Source organism: Ranitomeya variabilis, chromosome 3, assembly GCF_051348905.1.
Source record: "Ranitomeya variabilis isolate aRanVar5 chromosome 3, aRanVar5.hap1, whole genome shotgun sequence".
Classification (NCBI taxonomy): domain Eukaryota; kingdom Metazoa; phylum Chordata; class Amphibia; order Anura; family Dendrobatidae; genus Ranitomeya; species Ranitomeya variabilis.
In genome coordinates, this window is record NC_135234.1 from 22,403,474 (window position 1) to 22,427,198 (window position 23,725).

At 45.4% G+C, this 23,725-nt stretch overlaps 1 protein-coding gene and 1 long non-coding RNA gene across 12 annotated transcripts in view; one reads left to right on the plus strand and one right to left on the minus strand.

Moving 5' to 3' along the window:
* LOC143814993 (uncharacterized) overlaps positions 1-23,725 on the plus strand; it is a 100,587-nt gene that overhangs the window by 70,681 nt on the left and 6,181 nt on the right. For 6 of the 9 annotated variants that reach the window (XR_013223657.1, XR_013223652.1, XR_013223658.1 and 3 more), the window contains 4 exons: positions 14,263-14,382; positions 14,535-14,611; positions 17,926-18,087; positions 22,420-22,558. This is a non-coding gene — a long non-coding RNA (uncharacterized LOC143814993). Of the gene's footprint in view, positions 1-14,262; positions 14,383-14,534; positions 14,612-17,892; positions 18,088-22,419; positions 22,559-23,725 lie in introns of those variants that run through there. The other 3 variants (XR_013223655.1, XR_013223654.1, XR_013223659.1) reach the window with 3 other exon arrangements.
* Positions 14,648-23,725, minus strand: part of STYXL2 (serine/threonine/tyrosine interacting like 2) — a 101,895-nt gene continuing 92,817 nt past the window's right edge. For all 3 annotated transcript variants that reach the window (XM_077293747.1, XM_077293748.1, XM_077293749.1), the window contains 2 exons: positions 22,412-22,629; positions 14,648-17,615 (listed from right to left, as the gene is read on the minus strand). In XM_077293747.1, coding sequence (XP_077149862.1) covers positions 14,908-17,615; positions 22,412-22,629 — 2,926 coding nt within the window. In that variant the 3' untranslated portion in view covers positions 14,648-14,907. The remainder of the gene's footprint in view (positions 17,616-22,411; positions 22,630-23,725) is intronic.

Below are 23,725 nucleotides of genomic sequence, written 5' to 3' on the forward strand. Positions count from 1 at the left end.
TATACCCGCACATACTTTATATATTATCCAGTCATCCCATTAAGAGCAGAAGAGCCTCAAATAACATTACACAGTGGATGGAGTCACAGCTGAGCGATAATTCACAGCCACTAAGCAGCTTACCCCATGTTAAACCCGTCTGTTCCGAGAAAACTTTCACTTCTACCAAATCTGCAACATGGAGGAAAAAAAAAAGGGGATTAACCGTTTCCATGCTGCACCTCATTTACTGATGAAGCCGCGCAGACTGTAAGATTTATTGCGCGGCGTTATAGTTGGTTTGCTCCAACATAGGACAGTCCATCAGCACAACAAACTACATACTTTGCAAACATTTTGCCCAAAATTGCATTTATAAGGCATCCCAAAACTCCCCGCTGAGGGTTCGTTACAATTGTATCCAGCGTGGAGAATCCTCTGGAAGCTAAATCCATGAGCAGCACATTGTTACAATGTATCCGTGCAGATAAAGTGTAGTCCAGCCTGGAGAGCTCACAGAGGATTGTCCCGACTGGATACAATTGTAACAAACCCTCTGCGCTAAGGAGTATTAGATCTTTGCAGTTTTCTTTTTCTCTGTTGCAGGTAAGGGTACTGTCACACAGTACCATTTTGATCGCTACGACGGTACGATTCGTGACGTTCTAGCGATATAGTTACGATATCACTGTGTCTGACACGCAGCAGCGATCAGGGATCCTGCTGAGAATCGTACGTCGTAGCAGATCGTATGGAACTTTCTTTCGTCGCTTGATCACCCGCTGACATCGCTGGATCGTTGTGTGTGACAGCGATCCAGCGATGTGTTCGCTTGTAACCAGGGTAAACATCGGGTAACTAAGCGCAGGGCCGCGCTTAGTAACCCGATGTTTACCGTGGTTACCAGCGTAAACGTAAAAAAAACAAACAGTACATACTTACATTCCGGTGTCTGTCCTCCAGCGTCTCAGCTTCTCTCCACTGTGTGAGCGTCTGCCAGCCGGAAAGCGAGCACAGCGGTGACGCGGTGACGTCACCGCTGTGCTTTCCGGCTATGGCGCTTACACAGTGGAGAGAAGCAGAACGCCGGGGACAGACACCGGAATGTAAGTATGTACGGTTTGTTTTTTTTACGTTTACGCTGGTAACCAGGGTAAACATCGGGTTACTAAGCGCGGTCCTGCGCTTAGTTACCCGATGTTTACCCTGGTTACCGGGGACTTCGGCATCGCTCCAGCGCCGTGATTGCAACGTGTGACCGCAGTCTACGACGCTGGAGCGATAATCATACGATCGCTGCGACGTCACGGATCGTGCCGTCGTAGCGATGTAAATGGTACTGTGTGATGGTACCCTAAGGCTACTTTCACACTAGCATCGGGCTCGGCCCGTCGCTGTGCGTCAGGCCGACGTTCCCGACGCTAGCGTTGTCTCCGCCGCACAACGGGGGCAGCGGATGCATTTTTCCAGTGCATCCGCTGCCCCATTGTGAGGTGCGGGGAGGTGGGGGCGGAGTTCCGGCCGCGCATGCGCGGTCGGAAAAGACGTTTACGACGGAGCAAAAAACGTTGCAAGTAACGTTTTTTGCTCCCGACGGTCCGCCACTGCACTACGCATCCGTCGCACGATGGGTGCGACGTGTGTCAATCCGTCACAATGCGTCGCTTAATGTTATTCAATGGTGAAAAAACGCATCCTGCAAACACTTTTGCAGGATGCGTTTTTTCGGCAAAACGACGCATTGTGACGGAATGCAGTTAACGCTAATGTGAAAGTAGCCTTATAGTGAATGTTTCCATTAGTTGGCAGCAAATAGAGATCTAAAAAAGTATATTAAAAAGTTGGAATTAACCTATTGAAGGACTCATCTTACAAGCGATAATCCCTTTTAGAATGCGGTTCCGGGTACCAACCCAAGTCCTGCCCCGTCCTGCTGTGTCCTCCATCCTGCTCCGTCTAGCTCCGTTCTTCTCCATCCTGTGTCCTGCCCCGTCCTGCTCTGTCCTCCATCGTGCTCCATCCAGCTCCGTTCTCCATCCTGTGTCCTGCCCCGTCCTCCGTTCTGCTCCCTTTTGCTCTGTCCTCCATCCTGCTCCGTTCTGCTCCGTTCAGCTCCATTCTTCTCCATCCTGTGCACTGCCCCGTCCTGTTCCGTTCTGCTCTGTCCTCCATCCTGCTCCGTTCAGCTCCATCCTTCTCCATCCAGCTGCATTGTGCTCCCTTATGCTCTGTCCAGCTCTGTCCTTCTCCATTCTACCCCGTTCCGCTCCCTTTTTGCTCTGTCTTCCATCCTGCTCCGTTCAGCTCCATCCTGCTCCATTGTGCTCCCTTATGCTCAGTTCTGCTCTGGTTCAGCTCTGTCCGTCTCCATCCTGCCCTGTCCTGCCCCGTACTGCTCCCTTTTGCTCTGTCCTCCGTCCTGCTCCGTTCAGCTCTATCCTGCTGCACTGTGTTCCCTTATGCTCCGTTCTGCTCTGTCCAGCTCCGTCCTTCACCATCCTGCTCGGCCCTGTTCCTTTCTGCTCTGTCGAGCTCTGTCCTTCTCCATCCTGCCCTGTCCTGCCCCGTTCTGCTCCGTTCTGGCCGTCCCAACTTGCCCCATCTCCATCTACTATTCTACAGCGTAAAAATTCCAAAAGTTGCTAACTTTTTGCTCAACTTTGAATTCTGGCAAAAACATGTTGATAAATTGGCATCGGCGGCTTATGATAGCTGGAGGACAATCAGTTCAATAAACTATTCCCACAATTGAAAGTTACCTCTCACAGGATAGGGGATATTTTACTGATTTCTGGTGGTCTGACCAATGGGACCCCCAACCATCCTGAGAAATCACTGACTACAGAACTGTCCTCTGCTATTTTTGGCAGTCCCATAGACAATGAATGGAGCATTTGCGCCTTCTCTTCATTCATGACAGGGTAAAGCCCCATTTTCAGGATTGCTGGGGGTCATAGTGGTCGGTTAGGGGATAGCTTTCAGTTATGGGACTATCCATTCAAAGTGCTACGACTTGAGTCCACCAGAATGGAAGCGACATGTACAGAGCGTCTTTCCGTTCTAGCTCATAGTATGGGGGGCTCAAGCATAGGAGCCATTTATGATGCCTATGAACCTGATGATCCTGCCGGGATCCACCGATCCCTCTGACTTGGCAGATTTCGGTAGAAAACTAAACTGGGATTTTGGATTTAAACATGTCCAATCCTCCTGTTTGGATGGAACACATGCATGCTCAGTTGTGCCGCGCATGCACGTCTACGGGAGAGAATAGCTGACAGCCAAACAAGCAGTTGTCTGAGAACTGTCTGATCTGTAATCTTATAGTGAGATTAATGGGGGCTTCCTAAGTGCTGAACCTCTCCCCCTCTACTAACGTCGACTACTCTGAAGGGGTCGCTTTCACTCATCTGGTCCATAATGTAACTTCTTCTCACGTCGAGCGGCTTTCTCAGTCATTAAAAAGTCACAGTTTCGTGCCCATAAACTTCCTTAAATCAGAAAATCTGTGCGTGATTAATAGCGTTTCCATAAGAATGAATATAAAAATCCCTGGGCTCGTGCAGCCGACGCCGGAGGTTGTTACACCCATATCTGACTCCTAAATGAGGGATTCATTAATTAGCTCAGTATAATGGGCACGCTTCACATTGGCATCCTCTGTACCAGCGCCTGTGGTTCTGCAGCTGCTGCAAAACTCTTAACTCCAATCATGCAAGGACATGGGAGTAGTAATTCTGCAAAATCTGGAGAGACACAGGTTGGGGAGCCGTGCTGTATGCCATGCATGTAAGGACTGACACTGAAGATTTGGCGAGTTTCTATTTTCAGCCATATTGTAATGTACTGGTTTACAGAATGTGACCGCCAGTAATGGGAATCCTGCTGATGTACCTTTAGTGTCGGGAATTAATGCTCAGCCATCAATGTTTTAGAACCTATAGGAAGACAAATTGTTTGCTGACCATTTACACAATACAGGGGAAAAAACAGCGACATTCATCAGTGATGTCCTATATTTTAAATGTAGAACCCCAGCACAGTTATGGAAACTAATAAAGCGTTACTGTAATCAGGCCCGTTTGGTTTCAATTAAAGTGTCCAACATTTGGTAAATACCCTCATTGAAAATAAACAGCCCCTATAATCAGGGGTGGATTAAAGGTAGCCAGAGCCCCGGGCTGTTCAGACACTGTGGGCCCCCCGGTCATGTGACGGGGGTCATGTGACAGGGGTCATGTGACGGGGGGTCATGTGATACCTGAACCAGATTATTCCAGAAAAATGGCTGGGCCCTACTCTACTGTAACCTATTAAATATTTGTTAAAATATGCAATACAATTTAGGTATATTTGGATTTATTTTTCAATTTTTAAAATGACCAATATCACATACAAGGAACAAATACCACCGCACCATGTCAAGACCACATATTACCACCACTTGGTGACCAAATAGCACATACAAGGGACAAATACCACAACACCATTTCCAGACCACATATTACCAACACATAGTGACTGAATACTACAATACTGATCAGTAATAAAAAAAACAACACAATACTATCACCATAAGTGCCAGTATTCACAGGAGATCTGTACTTAGTATGCAGTGTCTGTGTAGAGGTAATACAGAGATCACTGGTGGTATTATACACAGGAGCTCTGTATATAATGTATAGGTAATACAGTGATCACTGGTGACATTGTACACAGGACCTCTGTATATAGTATACAGTGTATAGTGTCAATGTATAGGTAACACTGACTCACCAGTGACGTCTCTAGGTGAAGTCCTTCATCTTTCATCCAGCACAGACCGCCATCACTTCTTCCAGCCAGGACTCGTTTCTGCAGGAAATAACACAGTTATCTCGAGCTCCGCTTACAGAACACATTACTTAATTTTTCCCAACTTCTACATTACACCACATGAAGAAAAAAAGGTGACATAGTGTCACTCTGCACAGTAACAGGACCGCCCCCCCATTTAAAACAGTATACTCAAAAAATAAAATAAATACATCACTGCAGTAATAATATCCCTTAATTAGCCCCTATGTCCAGCATTGCCCCCAGACAGTGTGTTCAACAATCTGCCCCAGTATGTCCAGGATATTGCCCCAGAGTGTCCAGCATTGCCCCCAGACAGTGTGTCCAGCAATCTGCCCCAGTGTGTCCAGCAACCTGCCCCAGTATGTCCAGCATTGCCCCAGTGTGTCCAGCAATCATCTGCCCCAGTGTGTCCTCCAGCATTGCCCCCAGTGTGTCCAGCAATCTGCCCCAGTGTCTCCAGCATTGCCCCCAGTGTCCAGCAATCTACCCCAGTGTCTCCAGCATTGCCCCAGTGTCTCCAGCAATCATCTGCCCCAGTGTGTCCTCCAGCATTGCCCCCAGTGTGTCCAGCAATCTGCCCCAGTGTCTCCAGCATTGCCCCAGTGTCTCCAGCAATCATCTGCCCGTGTCCTCCAGCATTGCCCCAGTGTCTCCAGCATTGCCCCCCAGTGTGTCCAGCAATCTGCCCCAGTGTCTCCAGCATTGCCCCCGTATCTCCAGCAATCATCTGCCCCAGTGTGTCCTGCATTGCCCCCCAGTGTCTCCTACATTGCCCCAGTGTCTCCAGAATTGCCCCAGTGTCTCCAGCATTGCCCCCAGTGTCCCCAGCATTGCCCCCAGTGTCTCCAGCATTGCCCCCAGTGTCTCCAGCATTGCCCCTAGTGTCTCCAGCATTGCCCTCAGTGTGTCCAGCATTGCCCCAGTGTCTCCAGCATTGCCCCAGTGTCTCCAGCATTGCCCCAGTGTCTCCAGCAATCATCTGCCCCAGTGTGTCCTCCAGCATTGCCCCCAGTGTCTCCAGCATTGCCCCAGTGTCTCCAGCAATCATCTGCCCCAGTGTGTCCTCCAGCATTGCCCCGTGTCTTCAGCATTGCCCCAGTGTCTCCAGCATTTCCCCAGTGTCTCCAGCATTGCCCCTGTGTCTCCAGCATTGCCCCCAGTGTCACCAGCATTGCCCCCAGTGTCTCCAGCATTGCCCCCAGTGTCTCCAGCATTGCCCCAGTGTCTCCAGCATTGCCCCCAGTGTGTCCAGCATTGCCCCCAGTGTGTCCAGCATTGCCCCAGTGTCTCCAGCATTGCCCCAGTGTCTCCAGCATTGCCCCCAGTGTCTCCAGCATTGCCCCCAGTATCTCCAGCATATTGCCCCCAGTGTGTCCAGCATTGCCCCAGTGTCTCCAGCATTGCCCCCAGTGTCTCCAGCATTGCCCCAGTGTCTCCAGCAATCATCTGCCCCAGTGTGTCCTCCAGCATTGCCCCCAGTGTCTCCAGCATTGCCCCAGTGTCTCCAGCATTGCCCCTGTGTCTCCAGCATTGCCCCTGTGTCTCCAGCATTGCCCCGTGTCACCAGCATTGCCCCCAGTGTCTCCAGCATTGCCCCCAGTGTCTCCAGCATTGCCCCAGTGTCTCCAACATTGCCCCTGTGTCTCCAGCATTGCCCCCAGTGTCACCAGCATTGCCCCCAGTGTCTCCAGCATTGCCCCCAGTGTCTCCAGCATTGCCCCAGTGTCTCCAGCATTGCCTCCAGTGTGTCCAGCATTGCCCCCAGTGTGTCCAGCATTGCCCCAGTGTCTCCAGCATTGCCCCAGTGTCTCCAGCATTGCCCCCAGTGTCTCCAGCATTGCCCAGTGTCTCCAGCATATTGCCCCCAGTGTCTCCAGCATTGCCCCAGTGTCTCCAGCAATCATCTGCCCCAGTGTGTGTGTCCTCCAGCATTGCCCCAGTCACTGACTGTCCAGCATGCAGCATTATTGCCATTACTTAGGTTAGCAAAATACAAAAAAAAAAAAAAAAACAACCGAGTTCTCCTCACCTGACCAGCGCTCCAGGCGACGAGCTTCCTCCAGCAGCGCGCACTCGCCGGCGTCTGTCACGTGTGCACTGCGCACGCGGCCGCCGACTTCAGTTGCCAGCCTCCAATTGGCTGGCGGCTGCCTTTTGTTAACTATTGACGTGCGGGCCCGCGCCCGCACATCAGTAGGAAACCGCCGCAGCGCCGGTAGGGGCCCGGTGAGCAGATGAGACGGGGCCCGATGAGGGCCCCCTCTCTCTGCCCACCGGGTCTGGGCCCATAAATTATACATACGCCAGTAGTCAGTCAGGGGGCCGTGCAGCGGTGCAGACAGTAATGCCCTGATGGCGGCGGCCGGTGGGCAATCTGTGTGTGGTAGTAGCCCAGGGCCCCCCCACACCACTGGGCCCTGAGCTACCACCCAGATTGACCCTCTTATAATCCGCCCCTGCCTATAATAAATAAAGAGATACGTCAGATTGTTTTTGCGTCTTTCTTGCGACAACTAGAGCTTGCACAAAACTGATGGTGGTTCTGCTGATGTATTCCAGTTCTGGTGACATATTCAAGTAGTGATGGTTGTTCAGGTGCTGTATTCATGTAGTGATTATGATTATGGTGATATAATCATCACCAGAGCCATCATCAGTACATGAATATGAAGCCAAAGTCGTCATCAGTACATAATTAGAGTACCAGATCCATCAATAGTACATGAATATGGCACCAAAAATGTAATCAGTAAATAAATACATCACCAGAACCACCATCAGTACACGAATGTCACCGGAACCACCATCAGTACATGAATACATCACCAGAACGATCATAAGTACATGAATAGATCACCATAACCACCACTAGTCCATGAATGCATCACTAGATTCACCATCAGTACATGACTACATCACAAGAGCCACCATCAGTACATTAATGTCACCAGAACCACCATTATATGAATACAACGCCAGAACCACCATTAGTACAGGAATACGCCACCAGAACCATTATTAGTACAGTAATACATCACCAGAACCACCATTAGTACATGAATACATCAACAGACCCCCATCAGTACTTGACTATGTCACCAGAACACTGCCCCCCACCATGCTAACCCCTCTCTATATTGTGCCTCTATTTCACACTATTCCCTCTCCAAATCTATTCTGTGCCCCCTCTTCACACAATACCCTTATACTGCCCACCACGCTGCCCTCTTCAAACTTTAACCACTTCTCACTCTATATCCCTTCACAGTATGATTGTCACCACACGCATCAGTTTATTCACCCCCCTCTGCACACCCCTTGTTTATTCCCCCATCCACACATCCTCTAAGTTTATTCCCCCCATCTGCCCAGCCCCTCAGTTTATTCCCCCATCAGCACAGCCCTTCACCTCATTTTATTCCCTCCATCAGCACAGCCCTTCACCTCATTTTATTCCCTCCATCAGCACAGCCCCTCCCCTCATTTTATTCCCCCATCAGCACAGCCCCTCACATCATTTTATTCCCCCATCAGCACAGCCCCTCACCTCATTTTATTCCCCCATCAGCACAGTCCCTCACCTCATTTTATTCCCTCCATCAGCACAGCCCCTCCCCTCATTTTATTCCCCCATCAGCACAGCCCCTCCCCTCATTTTATTCCCCCATCAGCACAGCCCCTCACCTCATTTTATTCCCCCATCAGCACAGCCCCTCACCTCATTTTATCCATCAGCACAGTCCCTCACCTCATTTTATTCCCTCCATCAGCACAGCCCCTCCCCTCATTTTATTCCCCCATCAGCACAGCCCCTCCCCTCATTTTATTCCCCCATCAGCACAGCCCCTCACCTCATTTTATTCCCCCATCAGCACAGCCCCTCACCTCATTTTATCCATCAGCACAGTCCCTCACCTCATTTTATTCCCTCCATTAGCACAGCCCCTCCCCTCATTTTATTCCCCCATCAGCACAGCCCCTCCCCTCATTTTATTCCTCCATCAGCACAGCCCCTCACCTCATTTTATCCCTCCATCAGCACAGCTCCTCCCCTCATTTTATTCTCCCCATCAGCACAGCCCATCCTCTCATTTTATTCCCCCCATCAGCCCAGCCTTTGCTGGTTATTCATTTCACCATATCCTTTGCTGGTTATTCATTAGAGGGGGACACTACACCATTTTTTTGTGGGGGTCTCCCATTTTAATAGCCAGTAAAGGCTAAGTATATAGCTGTGAGATGATATTAATAGCCTGGGAAGCTTCATGGGTATTACCCCCTTCCCAAGCTATAAACATCGGCCCCCAGCCGTCGGCTTTCTCTCTGCTGGTTACAAAAATTATGCGAGAGCCCACCAGTTTATTTTTCAGAAAAAATATCTTTTATTAATTAAATACATGTACAGTAAGCTGCACACAGACTCGGACCAATTTTTAATTCGTTTATTGTGACTCCGGCCTAACAGTGATAATCTCCTGCTGATAAAACACCGATTGTATTGAAACTACAGCACACAGTCCTAATAAGTGACACATCTCTGAAATCAGGCTCTCTGACACTAAATCATACTGCTCTCAGCTGCTTACAGATTCCCTGTAATTTTACATTTCCTCTTCCCTGTCCTGAGTATTGCACGGTCGTATCCTGAGTCCAAGTGCTAAAGGTACCGTCACACTCAACGAGAACGACAACGATCCGTGACGTTGCAGTGACGTTGCAGCGTCCTGGATAGCGATCTCGTTGTGTTTGACACGCAGCAGCGATCTGGATCCTGCTGTGATATCGCTGGTCGGAGCTAGAAGTCCAGAACTTTATTTTGTCGCTGATCACCCGCTGTCATCGCTGGATCGGTGTGTGTGACGCCGATCCAGCGATGTGTTCACTTGTAACCAGGGTAAATATCGGGTTACTAAGCGCAGGGCCGCGCTTAGTAACCCGATATTTACCCTGGTTCCCATTGTAAAAGTAAAAAAAAAACACTACATACTCACCTTATGATGTCTGTCACGTCCCCCGGCATCCACGCGCTGCTGCAGAGAGCTTTCCCTGCACTGACTGTGTGAGCGCCAGCCGTAAAGCAGAGCACAGCGGTGACATCACCGCTGTTACTGCCGGCGCTGACACATTCAGTGCAGGGAAAGCTCTCTGCAGCAGCGCGTGGACGCCGGGGGACGTGACAGACATCAGAAGGTGAGTATGTAGTGTTTTTTTTTTACTTTTACAATGGTAACCAGGGTAAATATCGGGTTACTAAGCGCGGCCCTGCACTTAGTAACCCGATGTTTACCCTGGTTACCCGGGTGCTGCAGGGGGACTTCGGCATCGTTGAAGACAGTTTCAACGATGCCGAAGTCTTTCCCCTGATCGGTGGTCGCTGGAGAGAGCGGTCTGTGTGACAGCTCCCCAGCGACCACACAACGACTTACCAACGATCACGATCGCTGGTCGTGATCGTTGGTAAGTTGCTTAGTGTAACGGTACCTTTAGTGAAGCAAGCGTTCGCAGCTTAGAGTGTCACCATCCGGTTGTTTTTTTTTTTCCATAAATCAATTAGACGCATGAAAATAAGAAATTTAAGTAATATATCTTATCAGAGAAATCTGCTTCTTTCTTCTCCTGGACTGATAATTTATTCTTAAAATTCTCAATTCATGGATTAAATCTGTCTTACGTAAATTTAGACATGTCCATTAGGGTAAGTTCACACTAGGTGTTCTTTTAAGTGTTTTTTTTTTTCTGCAGCAAAACCTGCTCTCTTGGCAGGAAAGAAACTGCAGAAAAAAAGCAGGTTTTGCTTGTTTTTTCTTGCTGCGTTTTTGTGTGCGTTTTTGGCATGCTACATGTGTCCCTTGTGAATGCTGAACAAAGTTTAGCGCAAAAAAAACCCTCATTCTATTTAATCAGGTTTTGGCACAAAAAATGCTGCAAAACCGAATACCTGAGTTTTTTTGCTGCAGATTTTCAGTGATATTCACCACCCATTACTATCAATGGGTGAAAAAAGCTGAAAAAACGCTGAAAGAAGTGACATGCTCTATTGTGCAAAAAAAATCATGCAAAGCACAAAATACGATTTCTGAAATCTCATAGACTTTGCTTGTACTGTAAAACGCAGCTGAAAATTTGCATTAAAAAATGCTGAAAAAAACGCCCAGTGTGAACATAGCCTTTCTGAGAGAAAAGATGACAGTTAGTGCTCATAAAGTTCTATGTAACTGTCATTTCAAGAGCACTTGTAGGAAAATGTCTGTGTCTGCCTCTAGCTCCTTATCTTCCATGGAATCTTATAAGCACCAACTGTCATCTCCTATCTCAGTATTGTGAAAGTCTGTCTTCCTGGCTCGTAGATTTAATCTGTGAAGTGAAAATGAGTGATCTGTCCTGGTGGAGAAAGAAGCAGATTTCTCTGATAAGATATGTTACAAAGTTGCTTATTTTCATGTCTACAATTCATTTATTAAATAAAAATTATAACGACGGTTACTCTTTAATTGATTCCACCAAAATCGGTGGCCAACTTAAGCCACCAGATTGCTAGTACATCCCTTTGGTTTGAGAGGACCCCCAATAGGAAGACTCATCAGAGACCCCCAATAGACGGTTATAACAGACCAGCCAGTCACAAACCTCCGACCTTGCTCCGGCTACATTGGCGCAGTAATAAGCGGGTGGCAGAGATGAAGAACAGACACTTTTTTTCTTTCTTTTTTTTTTTTTGTCCACCCTACTGTTTTCTTGCTGGTTGTGACAGGGCTGAAATATTTCTTTGCATTACTGCCGCAGTGCAAAAAAAAAAAAAAAAAGTTGAGCTAATCCTCTTCCTCCAGATAGAAGGGAGGGGGACAGAGATCGTTATCTTCTTCTTCTCCGAGCTCCTGCCTTCTCCTTTCTTCACTGCAAGTTCCTTCTCGCCTAATTGAACATCAGATCTCCCCAGCTCTGGTTCACAGCCATCCGGGGGCCTGGTCAAGGAAAGCACATCAAAAACAGCCAAAAAAACAAAACAGGAGGTTGGATGGAAGCTGACAATCCATAAATTATGTGTCCACCTGCAAGAAGGGCTTCTGGACATCTAGATGGATATTGATAATATTCAGATATTTCCTATCTCCAAGTTTCTTCTCCCTCTTCCCCCATGGACCAGAGGTGAAATCCTAGGGAGGAGTTTGCATGCGTTTGCATAGCTAATCACGAACGTGTGGGCCGTCTTGCGGTAGGTCCTACTCTTCACCATTTCTTGGCACATGATGGTAGTAAGAAACATGGAGAGTGGGACAAGGAAACGATGGATGACCAGACAAGGGTGAGTATAAACCACTCATATATCCCAACTATTTCAGAATATCTGGAAAAAGTGAAGACCTCCCGGACCCCCGTAGTAGTAGTCAAATCGTTGCACCACTTTCTCTCCCATAGAAAGCTGCAGATTTTTCGTACTTCTCTCCAGGCTTCCCTTAGAGACTTGGAGTCCAATTGTCCTTTCGAGAGGCGAAGAATAGAGGGTTGATGGCCATTGCCCATTTTGAGAATTTCCTTCGATGTTCTTGACATTCTGCGCTCCTGGATGGCCAAGTTATCAAATGTGAACACAATGCATATGTGCTTGTCCCCTTCATTTATGAGAATCTATGAAAGTTTGATTTATAAAAAAATGGAGTTGGGATTGGGCTCAAGGATCATAAAAAAAACGAGTGAAGGTAAAAAACAAACAAAACAGCATCGTAATGGGGGAGATACAGGTTTATCTTTGGTCTTCTTTGTAGATCACTAATTTTATAACTTAAAAGATGTCTAAAAAAAAAAAGATCTAGTTTCTACCTTCTGTGCACTCCATAGGGCAAACACCATGAAAGGATGTGAGGAACATTCGGGAGCACGGCAATGTTTTATTACTTGGGTCGGAGGGACATAAACATGAAAATACCAACGTGAAAAATAAAGAAAAACAATCAAAAGATAAAAATAGCAGTGTCTTCTTTTTCCACAACCTTGGCTTTTTTTTATCAATATTTTGTTGAGGGATCTTAATGAGAATGTGTCACCAGAAGACAACAACTCGTAACTATGGCCTGAACCAACTTTATGTGTCGTGTATCTTTTTTCAGTTTTCCATATTACTATCTAACTTAAAATAAAAAGAAATGCAGATGTCTTTCAAGTTTCACACTGACCAATAAGCCAAATGCTAGATTCCTATTTCCTGTCCTGACTTTTCAGCTGTCTTATTATCATTACAAACAGAAGCACAAAGTGAGAGAACTCCTCTACCATAGATAGCACAGGTGGCATTAGATGATGTCACAGCTCACCTCCTCCTACATAATGACAGATAACGCCTCTATATACAGCTGATAACACAGGATTCACCATGCACAATAGATGTCACAGCTCACCTCCTCCTCCTGTACAATGACTGATAATACCTCTATATACAGTAGATAACACAGGATCCATCATTCACAATAGGTGATGTCACAGCTCACCTCCTCCTCCTGTACAATGACTGATAACACCTCTATATAGAGTAGATAACACAGGATCCACCATTCACAATAGGTGATGTCACAGCTCACCTCCTCCTCCTGTACAATGACTCATAACACCTCTATATACAGCAGATAACACTGGATCCACCATTCACAATAGGTGATGTCACAGCTCACCTCCTCCTCCTGTACAATGACTGATAACACCTCTATATACAGTAGATAACACAGGATCCACCATTCACAATAGGTGAAGTCACAGCTCACCTCCTCTTCCTCCTGTACAATGACTGATAACACCTCTATATACAGTAGATAACACAGGATGCACCATTCACAATAGGTGATGTCACAGCTCACATCCTCCTCCTGTACAATGACTGATAACACCTCTTGTCACGGGGTCCTTCTCCGGGAACCAATCAACAGAGCCAGCGAAGAGTGAACAATCCCAAGACCTTTATTTAGGCAAAAATACGAAAGGTCCATATATAATCCACCACACAAAGGATAAAATAGTACAGAAGCCGAATGCAGTTCAGTAACAGGATAAAAGTCCAACAATCCAGCAGACAGAGGATAGCATAGTCCATATACTCTTCTTTCTCTCTGAGATGCTGTGAACACATCATCATTCCACACAGGACTGAGTTTGTCTCACCTCACTGATATTTACAAGTCCCTCTCCTCATTCACAGGTTGGGGGGTTGGTCGCAGGGACTCATGGTTTCAACAAGTTAGGTCAACATGTCATTAGCATATTAGCAAACAATACTGTGGGGGCTGATATCAGATGGCAGCAACAGCCATTCATCAATTAGCATATAACTCCTTCTACAAGAGAACACCATGAAAATAAGTAAAATAGAAATATATACAAAAATGATACCCACATAGCATATCACAATATCACACCTCTATATACAATAGATAACACAGGATCCTCCTTTCACAATAGGTGATGTCACAGCTCACCTCCTCGCTCTGCCTTCGCAAAGACCTTTGTCTGGATCAAATTATGCCGAGAAAATACTTCTACACAAGAGTCAGTGCCAGTCTAGCTAGTTTGGGCCAAGAGGTCAGTGTAAAACATTTAATGTTTCTGATTTTTACCAATATAAATGGAGAATTTACTAATTAGAAATAATAATTTAGTGTAGTATGTGCTCATTAATTATTTTGCAGAGGTTCTGTATTTTCTAATTCATTTCATTGTTCACCTGAGAGCAGGACTAGCTACGTAAAGGTTTACAGCCTGTGACGAGAGTGTCCTCATTCAATAACAGCAAGCAGAAATCTTGAGAAAGGTAGAAATTAAAAAACTATGCTGGAAACGTCTAGAAGCTTTAGATGAGATATACTGTATATTTATTATTATGCTTTCTTTACATACTGGCAAAACACTTTGAGAGACTCAAAAAAATGGTGGCAAGAGCTCGGCGGGAGATATTTCTGCAAACTGCAATACACAAAGGCCAATGATGCACTGAAATTATTAGCGGGTCAACAATTGCACAAAAAAAAGAGTTGGACTAGGCACCCGAAAATGGAAAGGTCAGCTTCAGCCTTCACTGAAAACTCATAGATGACGTTTTTTGGAGATTCAGTCCTCCTCTTTGCGTCTCCTGAGTCTTGCTTTCATCTCTTCCTGTCGGCTCCTCCATGCCGCGATAATATCATCATCATCCATTTCTTCTGTTTCTTCTTTGGTCTTTTTATTACGAGAACATCGGCTTCCAGAACTGTTACTTTCTAAGGGATCACTCTCCTCTTCTTCATCGTTCTTAAACGTCCCTGTAAATATTCTTTGGGAGCCTAAATCATTTGTGTCTGAGATATCGGTATCTTCATGATCTTCTAAGTAACTTCTTCTAGGTTGTCTGGTGCCCGGTAGATCTTCTAACCCATTTCTATGTTGTAAGTGATCACTTGGACATGGTTCTGGACTCGACGTTTCATAGACTTTAGCGTGCCTGGTATGATCATACTCTTCTTCAGAAGACATTGAAAATCTTGATGTGGTCCTGGTTTTGTCTCTGTAGCTCTGATAGGATGAAGAACCTTCTTTGTCCCATTCTGATGACTTCTTAGAGTATCCATTGACTTGAGAGTCCATGTCTCGCTCATGTTCTGATTTTCTTGACCTTTCAGAAGATCTTTCGTTTTGAGACACCGAAGACCTCTCAGTGTTCACACCACTGAGCCATTTGCTTACATTTGTTTGCATATCTGAATTTATGTAGTTGGTGCTTGAAAAATTACTGAGATTGCCTAGGTAGGATGTTTTTTCATGTTTTTTATACTCCTGACCAAAGGACAGCTTAGAACTTTGTAATTGGGAGCTTAGAACACTTTTTTTCTCTTCATCTTCATCTTCTTCTGTACCCTTTGCCTTTTTCTTTCTGTACATGTAGCTCCTCTTGTTGTCAGTGACAACTTTTTCCTTTCGATACTGGGTCAGTTTTTCCGTCAACTCTTCCCTTATTTCATGCTCTTTTTGGTTGAGCTTTTTCAGATCCACATCATCCATATAAAGCCCAAAGAGTGGGACACTCGTTTGGTTAATTTTCCTTTTAGCGCTTGGTAAGTTTGCAGTTGAGCTCGTTGATGAATTATAAGACAATACTGAATCTGAGCCTTTTAAGTCACGGTGCTGAAATCCAGAACCTGAGAGGCACGAACCTCCTGCTGCACCAAGTATGGAAGATCTTTCATCATCCCCTCTTCTTCCAAAATCTCCAGAGGCCATGCTCATTGCTGAAGGAGCTCGGGACATCATCATGATCTCGTTCTGCTTTTGGGCAATCGTTTCATTCACCACATTGGCGATCCAGTTCTGAATACCTGCTATGGAAATGGCATCTGCTCCAGGTGGTAAATTTGGTGGGAGTAACATAGGAACTTGTGTTTGGCTACCAGAACTTCTAGCCTGGGACTGACGGGACCTGTTGCTCTGCATGCTCAACACTGAGGCTGCATCGTTACCACCACTAGATGAAGGTGCAATCTGAAAAAGAGCAGATAACGGGATGCTACCACTTATTGAACTTTCATTATCCCAGCCACATATAGATTGACTTTCCTCCAAAGTCTGCTTCGAACGTTCCAAAACCTCAGCTCTCCTTTGTTTGCGCTTGATACTTGCAGTGTCTTCTCCTTTGGCCAGTTCCACAATTTCCTCCTTATTTTCATTGCCTACTTTCTTCTGATGCTTTAGCTTCCAGGCCTGGTAGGCTGATATGTTTACATCCGATTGACTCATTTGGTCATCCTCTTTCTTTTCACCATTGTCCTCTTTGTTTTGGCCATCTGATGCTTCGGAGTCTTTCTTGTGATACCCAAATTGAATTCTCTTAACTTTCCATCTTTCCAGAGGAGTCAGCTTATGCTTGTTGTTTTTACAAAAGTTGAATAAAGAACTTGCTTCCGAGCAGAGACTTTCTTCATCGATATCCTTCTCCTTCTTTTTCTCCTTCTCGTCGCTCTTTGCGATGGCTTCCTTCTCGATCTCCATGAGCCGCTGGTTCCATATATTCCAGGTACTATCAGTCGATTCAGAGTCGGAGTGCCCTCTGGCCAATCGATTCATTCGACTTGCTTCAAATTGCTGCTTCAACATCCGAATTTCCTGGGAGGTGACACTTTCCACATCACTAATTTCACTTGGTGTATAACATCTCTCACTCATCATAGAACTTCCATCTTCTCCAGGATCTAGGGAATGATATTTTGCATTTTCCTTTTGCCAGTCATAAATCATCTGTCTTAACTGATCATCACCCACTTCTCCTTCTTCTGGAAGCTTTGCACTTTGCCCCACTTCTTTTTTTGGTACCTCTCTTGGTGGAAGTCCTTGTTTTTGTCTCCACTCTGCATAGATCTTCTCCTCCTCGTCTTCGTCGATGAGCGTTGGCTGTTTGGATACTACACTTGACTTTCCCACCATGCTCATGGCACTTCCTATGATACTAGTTGAATCCTCTTCCTCAAAAGTAATGGAGTGAACTTTAGCTCCCATGATGCTCTCTCCATCTTCTTCTATGACTATAGAGTGCGACTTAGCTTCTATGACCGAGCTTTGACTATTGCTATCATCTTCGTCCCCTCCGTCAGAGTATTCGCGTTCCTCCAGCAATTTCTCATTAAGATCTCGAAGCTGCATTATGAAACCATCATTGGGGTAGATGGCTCGTTTCTTGCGTAGAGTCATAAGAGCTTCGAGGATGGTCTTGTGATGGAAAATCATCAAATAGGCTGCAACCAGGATGGCAGCCCTGCTCATGCCCATCTCACTGTTCACCAAAACTTTACCTAAGGAAGGAGAGCAGAAAAAAAGTTATTGATTTGTAAAATGAGTGTCCGTTAGTTTGTCATCATCATATTGATTATAAGACTACCATTAGATGGAAGGGCACACCTCTAGTATCTTCAGAGACATCAGGAGTGTCCAAGCCACCATGCCAAGTAGTATAAATGTCACATGTAGGCCATAGGCATAAAATAACGTTGGGGAATAAAAATTTTAGCTTAAAGGCGCCAAACTAGTTTAAAATAGAATAAATACTCAGCATAACACGTCTTCCTGCAGGTCCTGCTATGACGTTTACATGGTTTTTCCTAGACTGTGCTTCCAGGTGACAACCTCAACACACCAGAAAGGGCCAGCAATGCTGGCTCAGCAAGTGTCAACCAGAGAATTAGCATTTCTAGTGTTTCAAGAGCAGGGCCAGACCAGTGAGGACAAAGTTAGAACTGGAGGGCTACCTGCGGGTGATTAATGTTGGTAAGAATAACAAACAAACTATATTTTATGGCAAAGAACACCCCATTAAGGTATGCTTCTACATAGATTCTATGATGAACTCTCATCCTGATGGTCTTGATACATCAGATTGATATATGAACATCCCACCACTTGGGTCCATTAGTAATCTATGGTTTGGTTGAATTCATCCAAATCCCTTGGGCAACGTCACTGGGGGAAAGGGTCAGCTAAAACGGCAATATTGGATATTTGGGGTATTAAATAGTTTTACCCCCTAAGAAATACAGCAATAAGTCTGGAGATGTCCAACTGCTTCTCCCATAAAAGTTTTAGCAGGCCAAGATGACGGTCTATGGTTATCTCTTTATCCAGGGGTGTACATATTTTAGCTGTTGACTATGGAAACAGTCATTCACACCTAGTGTGTAACAAATCTTTAATTGAAGCAAAGATTAGGACTTTATGACATATTTGCTGTAGGGTCTTCCATTATGTATAATGCCCTGTGTTCAGCTGCCGCCTCATAGCACAAGGACGATGCTATTTGTGACGGCTCCAGTGGACATGGGTCAGGTCTCTGGCAAGAAATGATTTATATTCTGGAGGAATTTAGAAGGTGAAAACACAAGGATGATGCTAAAAAAAAAATAAATCACAAGATCCAATGTGTGAATGTCATTTACTGCACTGCTGAAAAGCTGTTCATGGCAAAGTCTTCTGGGGTTTTACTGAGATGTCATAGTATTAGAGATTTTCTATAAAGACTATTGGAAAAATGTATTTACTTAGAAATGACTGTGTAATTGATTATTTTACACCATTTTAGTAATATGAAATAAGAGCAGATACTCTATTATCTATTTACAGGTGCTTGTCACTAAATTAGAATATCATCAAAAAGATGATTTATTTCAGTTCTTCAATACAAAAAGTGAATCTCCTATATTACCTAGAGTCATTACACACAGAGTGATCTATTTCACATGTTTATTTCTGTTAATGTTGATGATTACGGCTTACAGCCAATGAAAATCCAAAAGTCATTATCTCAGTAAGTTAGAATACTTTATAACACGGGCTTGAAAAATGATTTTAAAATCTGAAATGTTGTCCTACTGAAAAGTATGTTCAGTAAATGCTCTCAATACTTGGTCGGGCTCCATTTGCATCAATTACTGCATCAATGCGGCATGGCATGGAGGTGATCAGCCTGTGGCGCTGCTGAGGGGTTATGGAAGCCCAGGTTGCTTTGATAGCAGCCTTCAGCTCGTCTGCATTGTTGGGTTTGGTCTCTCATCTTCCTCTTACCAATACTCCATAGTTGTGGTTAAGGTCAGGCAAGTTTGCTGCCAATCAAGCCCAGCGATACTGTTGTTTGTACACCAGGTATTGGTACTTTTGGCCGTGTGGACAGGGGCCAAGTCCTGCTGGAGAATGACATTTACATCTCCAAGAGCTTGTCTGCAGAGGGAAGCATGAAGAGCTCTAAAATGTCCTGGTAGACGGCAGCTCTGACTTTGGTCTTGATAAAACCCAGTGGACCTACACCAGCAGATGACATGGCTCCCAAACCATCACTGATTGTGGAGACTTCGCACTAGACCTCCAGCAGCTTGCATTGTGGCCTCTCCACTCTTCCTCCAGACTCTGGGACCTTGATTTCCAAATGAAATGCAAAATTTACTTTCGTCTGAACACAACACCTTGGACCACTGACAACAGTCCAGTTCTTCTTCTCCTTGGCCCAGGTAAGACACTTCTGGCGTTGTCTATTGATCATGAGTGGCTGACAAAATTAACAGAAATAAACACTTGGAATAGATCACTCTGTGTGTAATGACTCTATAGAATATGAGTTTCACTTTTTGTATTGAAGAACTGAAATAACTTTTTGATGATATTCTAATATTGTGAGAAGCACCTGTATCTATCTATGTAAAAAAGACAAAAACATCTATCCATCTACCTTTCAATTATATATCTGATATCTATCTTTTATATATCTGATATTTATTTATTTGATATATAATCTACTCCAGCTATCTACAGTGCCTTGAAAAAGTATTCACACCCTGTAAACTTTTCCACGTTACAGCCACAAACTTAAATAAATGTATTTACTGGGATTTTATGTGACACCAACACAAAGAAGCGAGTATTTGTGACGAGTACAGAAATTATACAGGGTTTTCTAATTATTTTAAAAATATTAATCTGAAAATTGTGTTTGCATTTGTATTCAGCCTCCCTGAGTCAGTACTTTGTAGGACCACCTTTCACTGCAATTACTGCTGCAAGTCTTGTGGGGTCTGTCTGTATCAGCTTTGCACATCTAGAGGTGACATTTTGCCCCTTCTCCTTTGCACTCTCGCTCTCCCTCAGTGACATTGGATGGAGACGTCTGTGATCAGCAATTTTCACGTATTGTCATAGATTCTCACTGGACTTGGGCCTGGACGGTGACTGGGCCGTTCACACATAGGAATATGCTCTGATCTAAACCCTCCATTGTGGCTCCGGCAGGATGTTTAGTGTCTATGTCCTGCTGTAAGGTGAACCTACGCCTCAAGACTTTTGCAGCCTCTAACTGGTTTTCCACTAGGATTGCCCTGTATTTAACTCCATCCATCTTCCCATCAAGTCCTACCCCTGCTGAAAAAAAGCCTCCTCACAGCATGATGCTGCCACCACCATGTGTGACTGTGGGGATGGTGTTTTTCAGTGTTAGTTTTCTGCCATATTTAGCATTTTGCATTTAACCTAGAAAGTTCTCATTTGGTCTCATCTGACCACAGCACTTTCTTCCACATGCTCGCTGTGTTCCCTACATGGCTTTTTGCAAACTGTGAAAGGGACTTTTTATGGTTTGCTTTCAAAAATGTCTTTCTTCTTGCCACTCTTCCATAAAGACCAGATTTTTGGAGTAGATGACTAATAGTTATCCTGTGGACAGATTCTCCCACCAGAGCTGTGGATCTCTATAGCTCCTCCAGAGTGACTATGGGCCTCTTGGCTGTTTCTCTAATTAGTGCTCTCCATGCTTGGGATGTCAGTTTATGTAGATGACCATGTCTAGGTAGGTTTGCAGTTGTGAGATGTCCAGCACACTTGGGCTGATTTTTTATAACCTAACCCTGCTTTACTCTTCTCCATAGCTTTATCCCTGACCTGTCTGGTGGGCTCCTTGTTTTTCATGATGCTGTTTGATCCCTGTCTTCACACAAACCCCTGAGGCCTACACAGAACAGCTGTAGTTATACTGAAAAGAAATCACAACCAGGTGGACTCATTGCACTAATTATGTGACTTCTGGAGGCAATTGGTCACTCAGGACTTTATTCAGGGGTATCAGACTATGGGGGGAGGGCTGAATGCTAATGTATCTCACAATTTTAAGATTAATAATTTTAAAATGATTAGAAAACCCTGTATTATTTCCTTTACACGTCACAAATACTAGTAACTTTGTGTCAGCAGATAGAACATTTTCCACTACAGGTCTCGTTTGCTGGCGTGTTGCACTGGTAGGAGGGTGTAATGCGGGTACATGAGTTGAGAAGTATAATGCAGCCATTAATCCAAACTATTTGTGGAAAACCAAAATCTGGCATCTGACGGGCGATTGTGTTGTTATTCCCTCCTTATATTTTTATGCTTTGTTATTCTTACTCCGAAAATAACGCTGCAGCCCTGGTGATTCATCATGGAGTCAGGTCTGTCGTGGCGGTGGATTATTTTTATCCCCCGTCCGGCCAGTGGGGCCCCTATAACTGGGAAGGGGCTGATGTCCACTGAAGAGAAGTGAATGGCAGAATTGTATCACTGCTGCCGAAACGACAACTTACTGTTCTAAAGTATGAAAAATATTGATATAATCTGTGTATCTACAGCATATACAATAAGGGATGTATGACTCTGCCCTGCTCAACATATTGTTCTTGTTTTGAGTTATTTTGTGTTTTATGCTCCAATCACACTCAAAGCTGCGTTCAAGGAGCAGTACATGTACACGGTTAAAAAGATATTCCCATCTTTTGACATGTATGGCATATTTAACTTGTCCTTAATGTGCTATAAATGGAGGTCCCACATATTTACCTATCATGGACTAGATGTGAAATCACGTTTTACACGCTAGTCACATCCAAAGCTGCAATCAAAATCCAAATTGTGAGCAGGATGCTGGAGAGAACGTAATGTAGGTGCGAGGCGCAGGAGAGGCGACGGGCCGCGCTGTTTACAGCAGCATGCTGCGTGTCGCATGCAATCAGCAAATTCTGTTTCAATGAATGCTCCGACATGACTGACACATTGTACTGATAAGAAAGTAACCGATTATTACCCCTGTAGGTGAGTAACGCTTCATCAAGGAACTCGGCCGCAGGTCGGAAGAACTTGGAGATGTCACATTCCGGAAAGTCGTCGACCTCCACACCCATGTATTGAATTTCCATCCCGGTGTAAAAATTGGGCCCTGTAAAGACGGTGGTGTTGTGTCCGGCATTCAGGATGTGGGTGATGCCCATACGCTTCAGACGCCCCTTGTTGACCGCCACGCTCCTGAAATAAATCAGTAAATCCTGCATTTGTGAGATCCATCCTATAAAAACCCAGATATATTGATAGGAAGGGGGACTTTTAAATGGACTTAGGAACAGGGGGAGATGGAGGAAGACATTATTATCGCTTATTATGTCTAACACAGTCCCTTAGTATAGAGTGTACGTACTTATTATGTATAACACAGTCCCTTACTATATAGTGTACTCACTAATTCTGTATAACACAATCCTTAATTACATAGTTTCCTCTTTTATTATGTGTAACACAGTGGCGTAACTACAAAGTCATGGGCCCCGGTGCGAGCTTCCAAATGGGGCCCCCCCCCCCCACCTTCCCCTAGATACGCCTCGGACTGTTGCAGGAATCTCCTGCACTGCAACATGGTGTTGGGTGCCAGCACAGCCCGCACAGGGATATATAGAGCACAGCCCGCACAGGGATATATAGAGCACATCCCGCACAGGGATATATAGAGCACATCCCGCACAGGGATATATAGAGCACATCCCGCACAGGGATATATAGAGCACATCCCGCACAGGGATATATAGAGCACATCCCGCACAGGGATATATAGAGCACATCCCGCACAGGGATATATCCAGCACAGCCCGCACAGGGATATATCCAGCACAGCCCGCACAGGGATATATACAGCACAGCCCGCAGAGGGGTATATCCAGCACAGCCCGCAGAGGGGTATATCCAGCACAGCCCGCACAGGGATATATACAGCACAGCCCGCACAGGGGTATATACAGCACAGCCCGCACAGGGATATATACAGCACAGCCCGCACAGGGGTATATAGAGCACAGCTCGCACAGGGGTATATCCAGCACAGCCCGCACAGGGGTATATACAGCACAGCCCGCACAGTGTTATATACAGCACAGCCCGCAGAGGGGTATATCCAGCACAGCCCGCAGAGGGGTATATCCAGCACAGCCAACACAGTGGTATATAGAGCACAGCCCGCACAGGGGTATATAGAGCACAGCCCGCACAGGGGTATATAGAGCACAGCCCGCACAGGGGTATATAGAGCACAGCCCGCACAGGGGTATATAGAGCACAGCCCGCACAGGGGTAT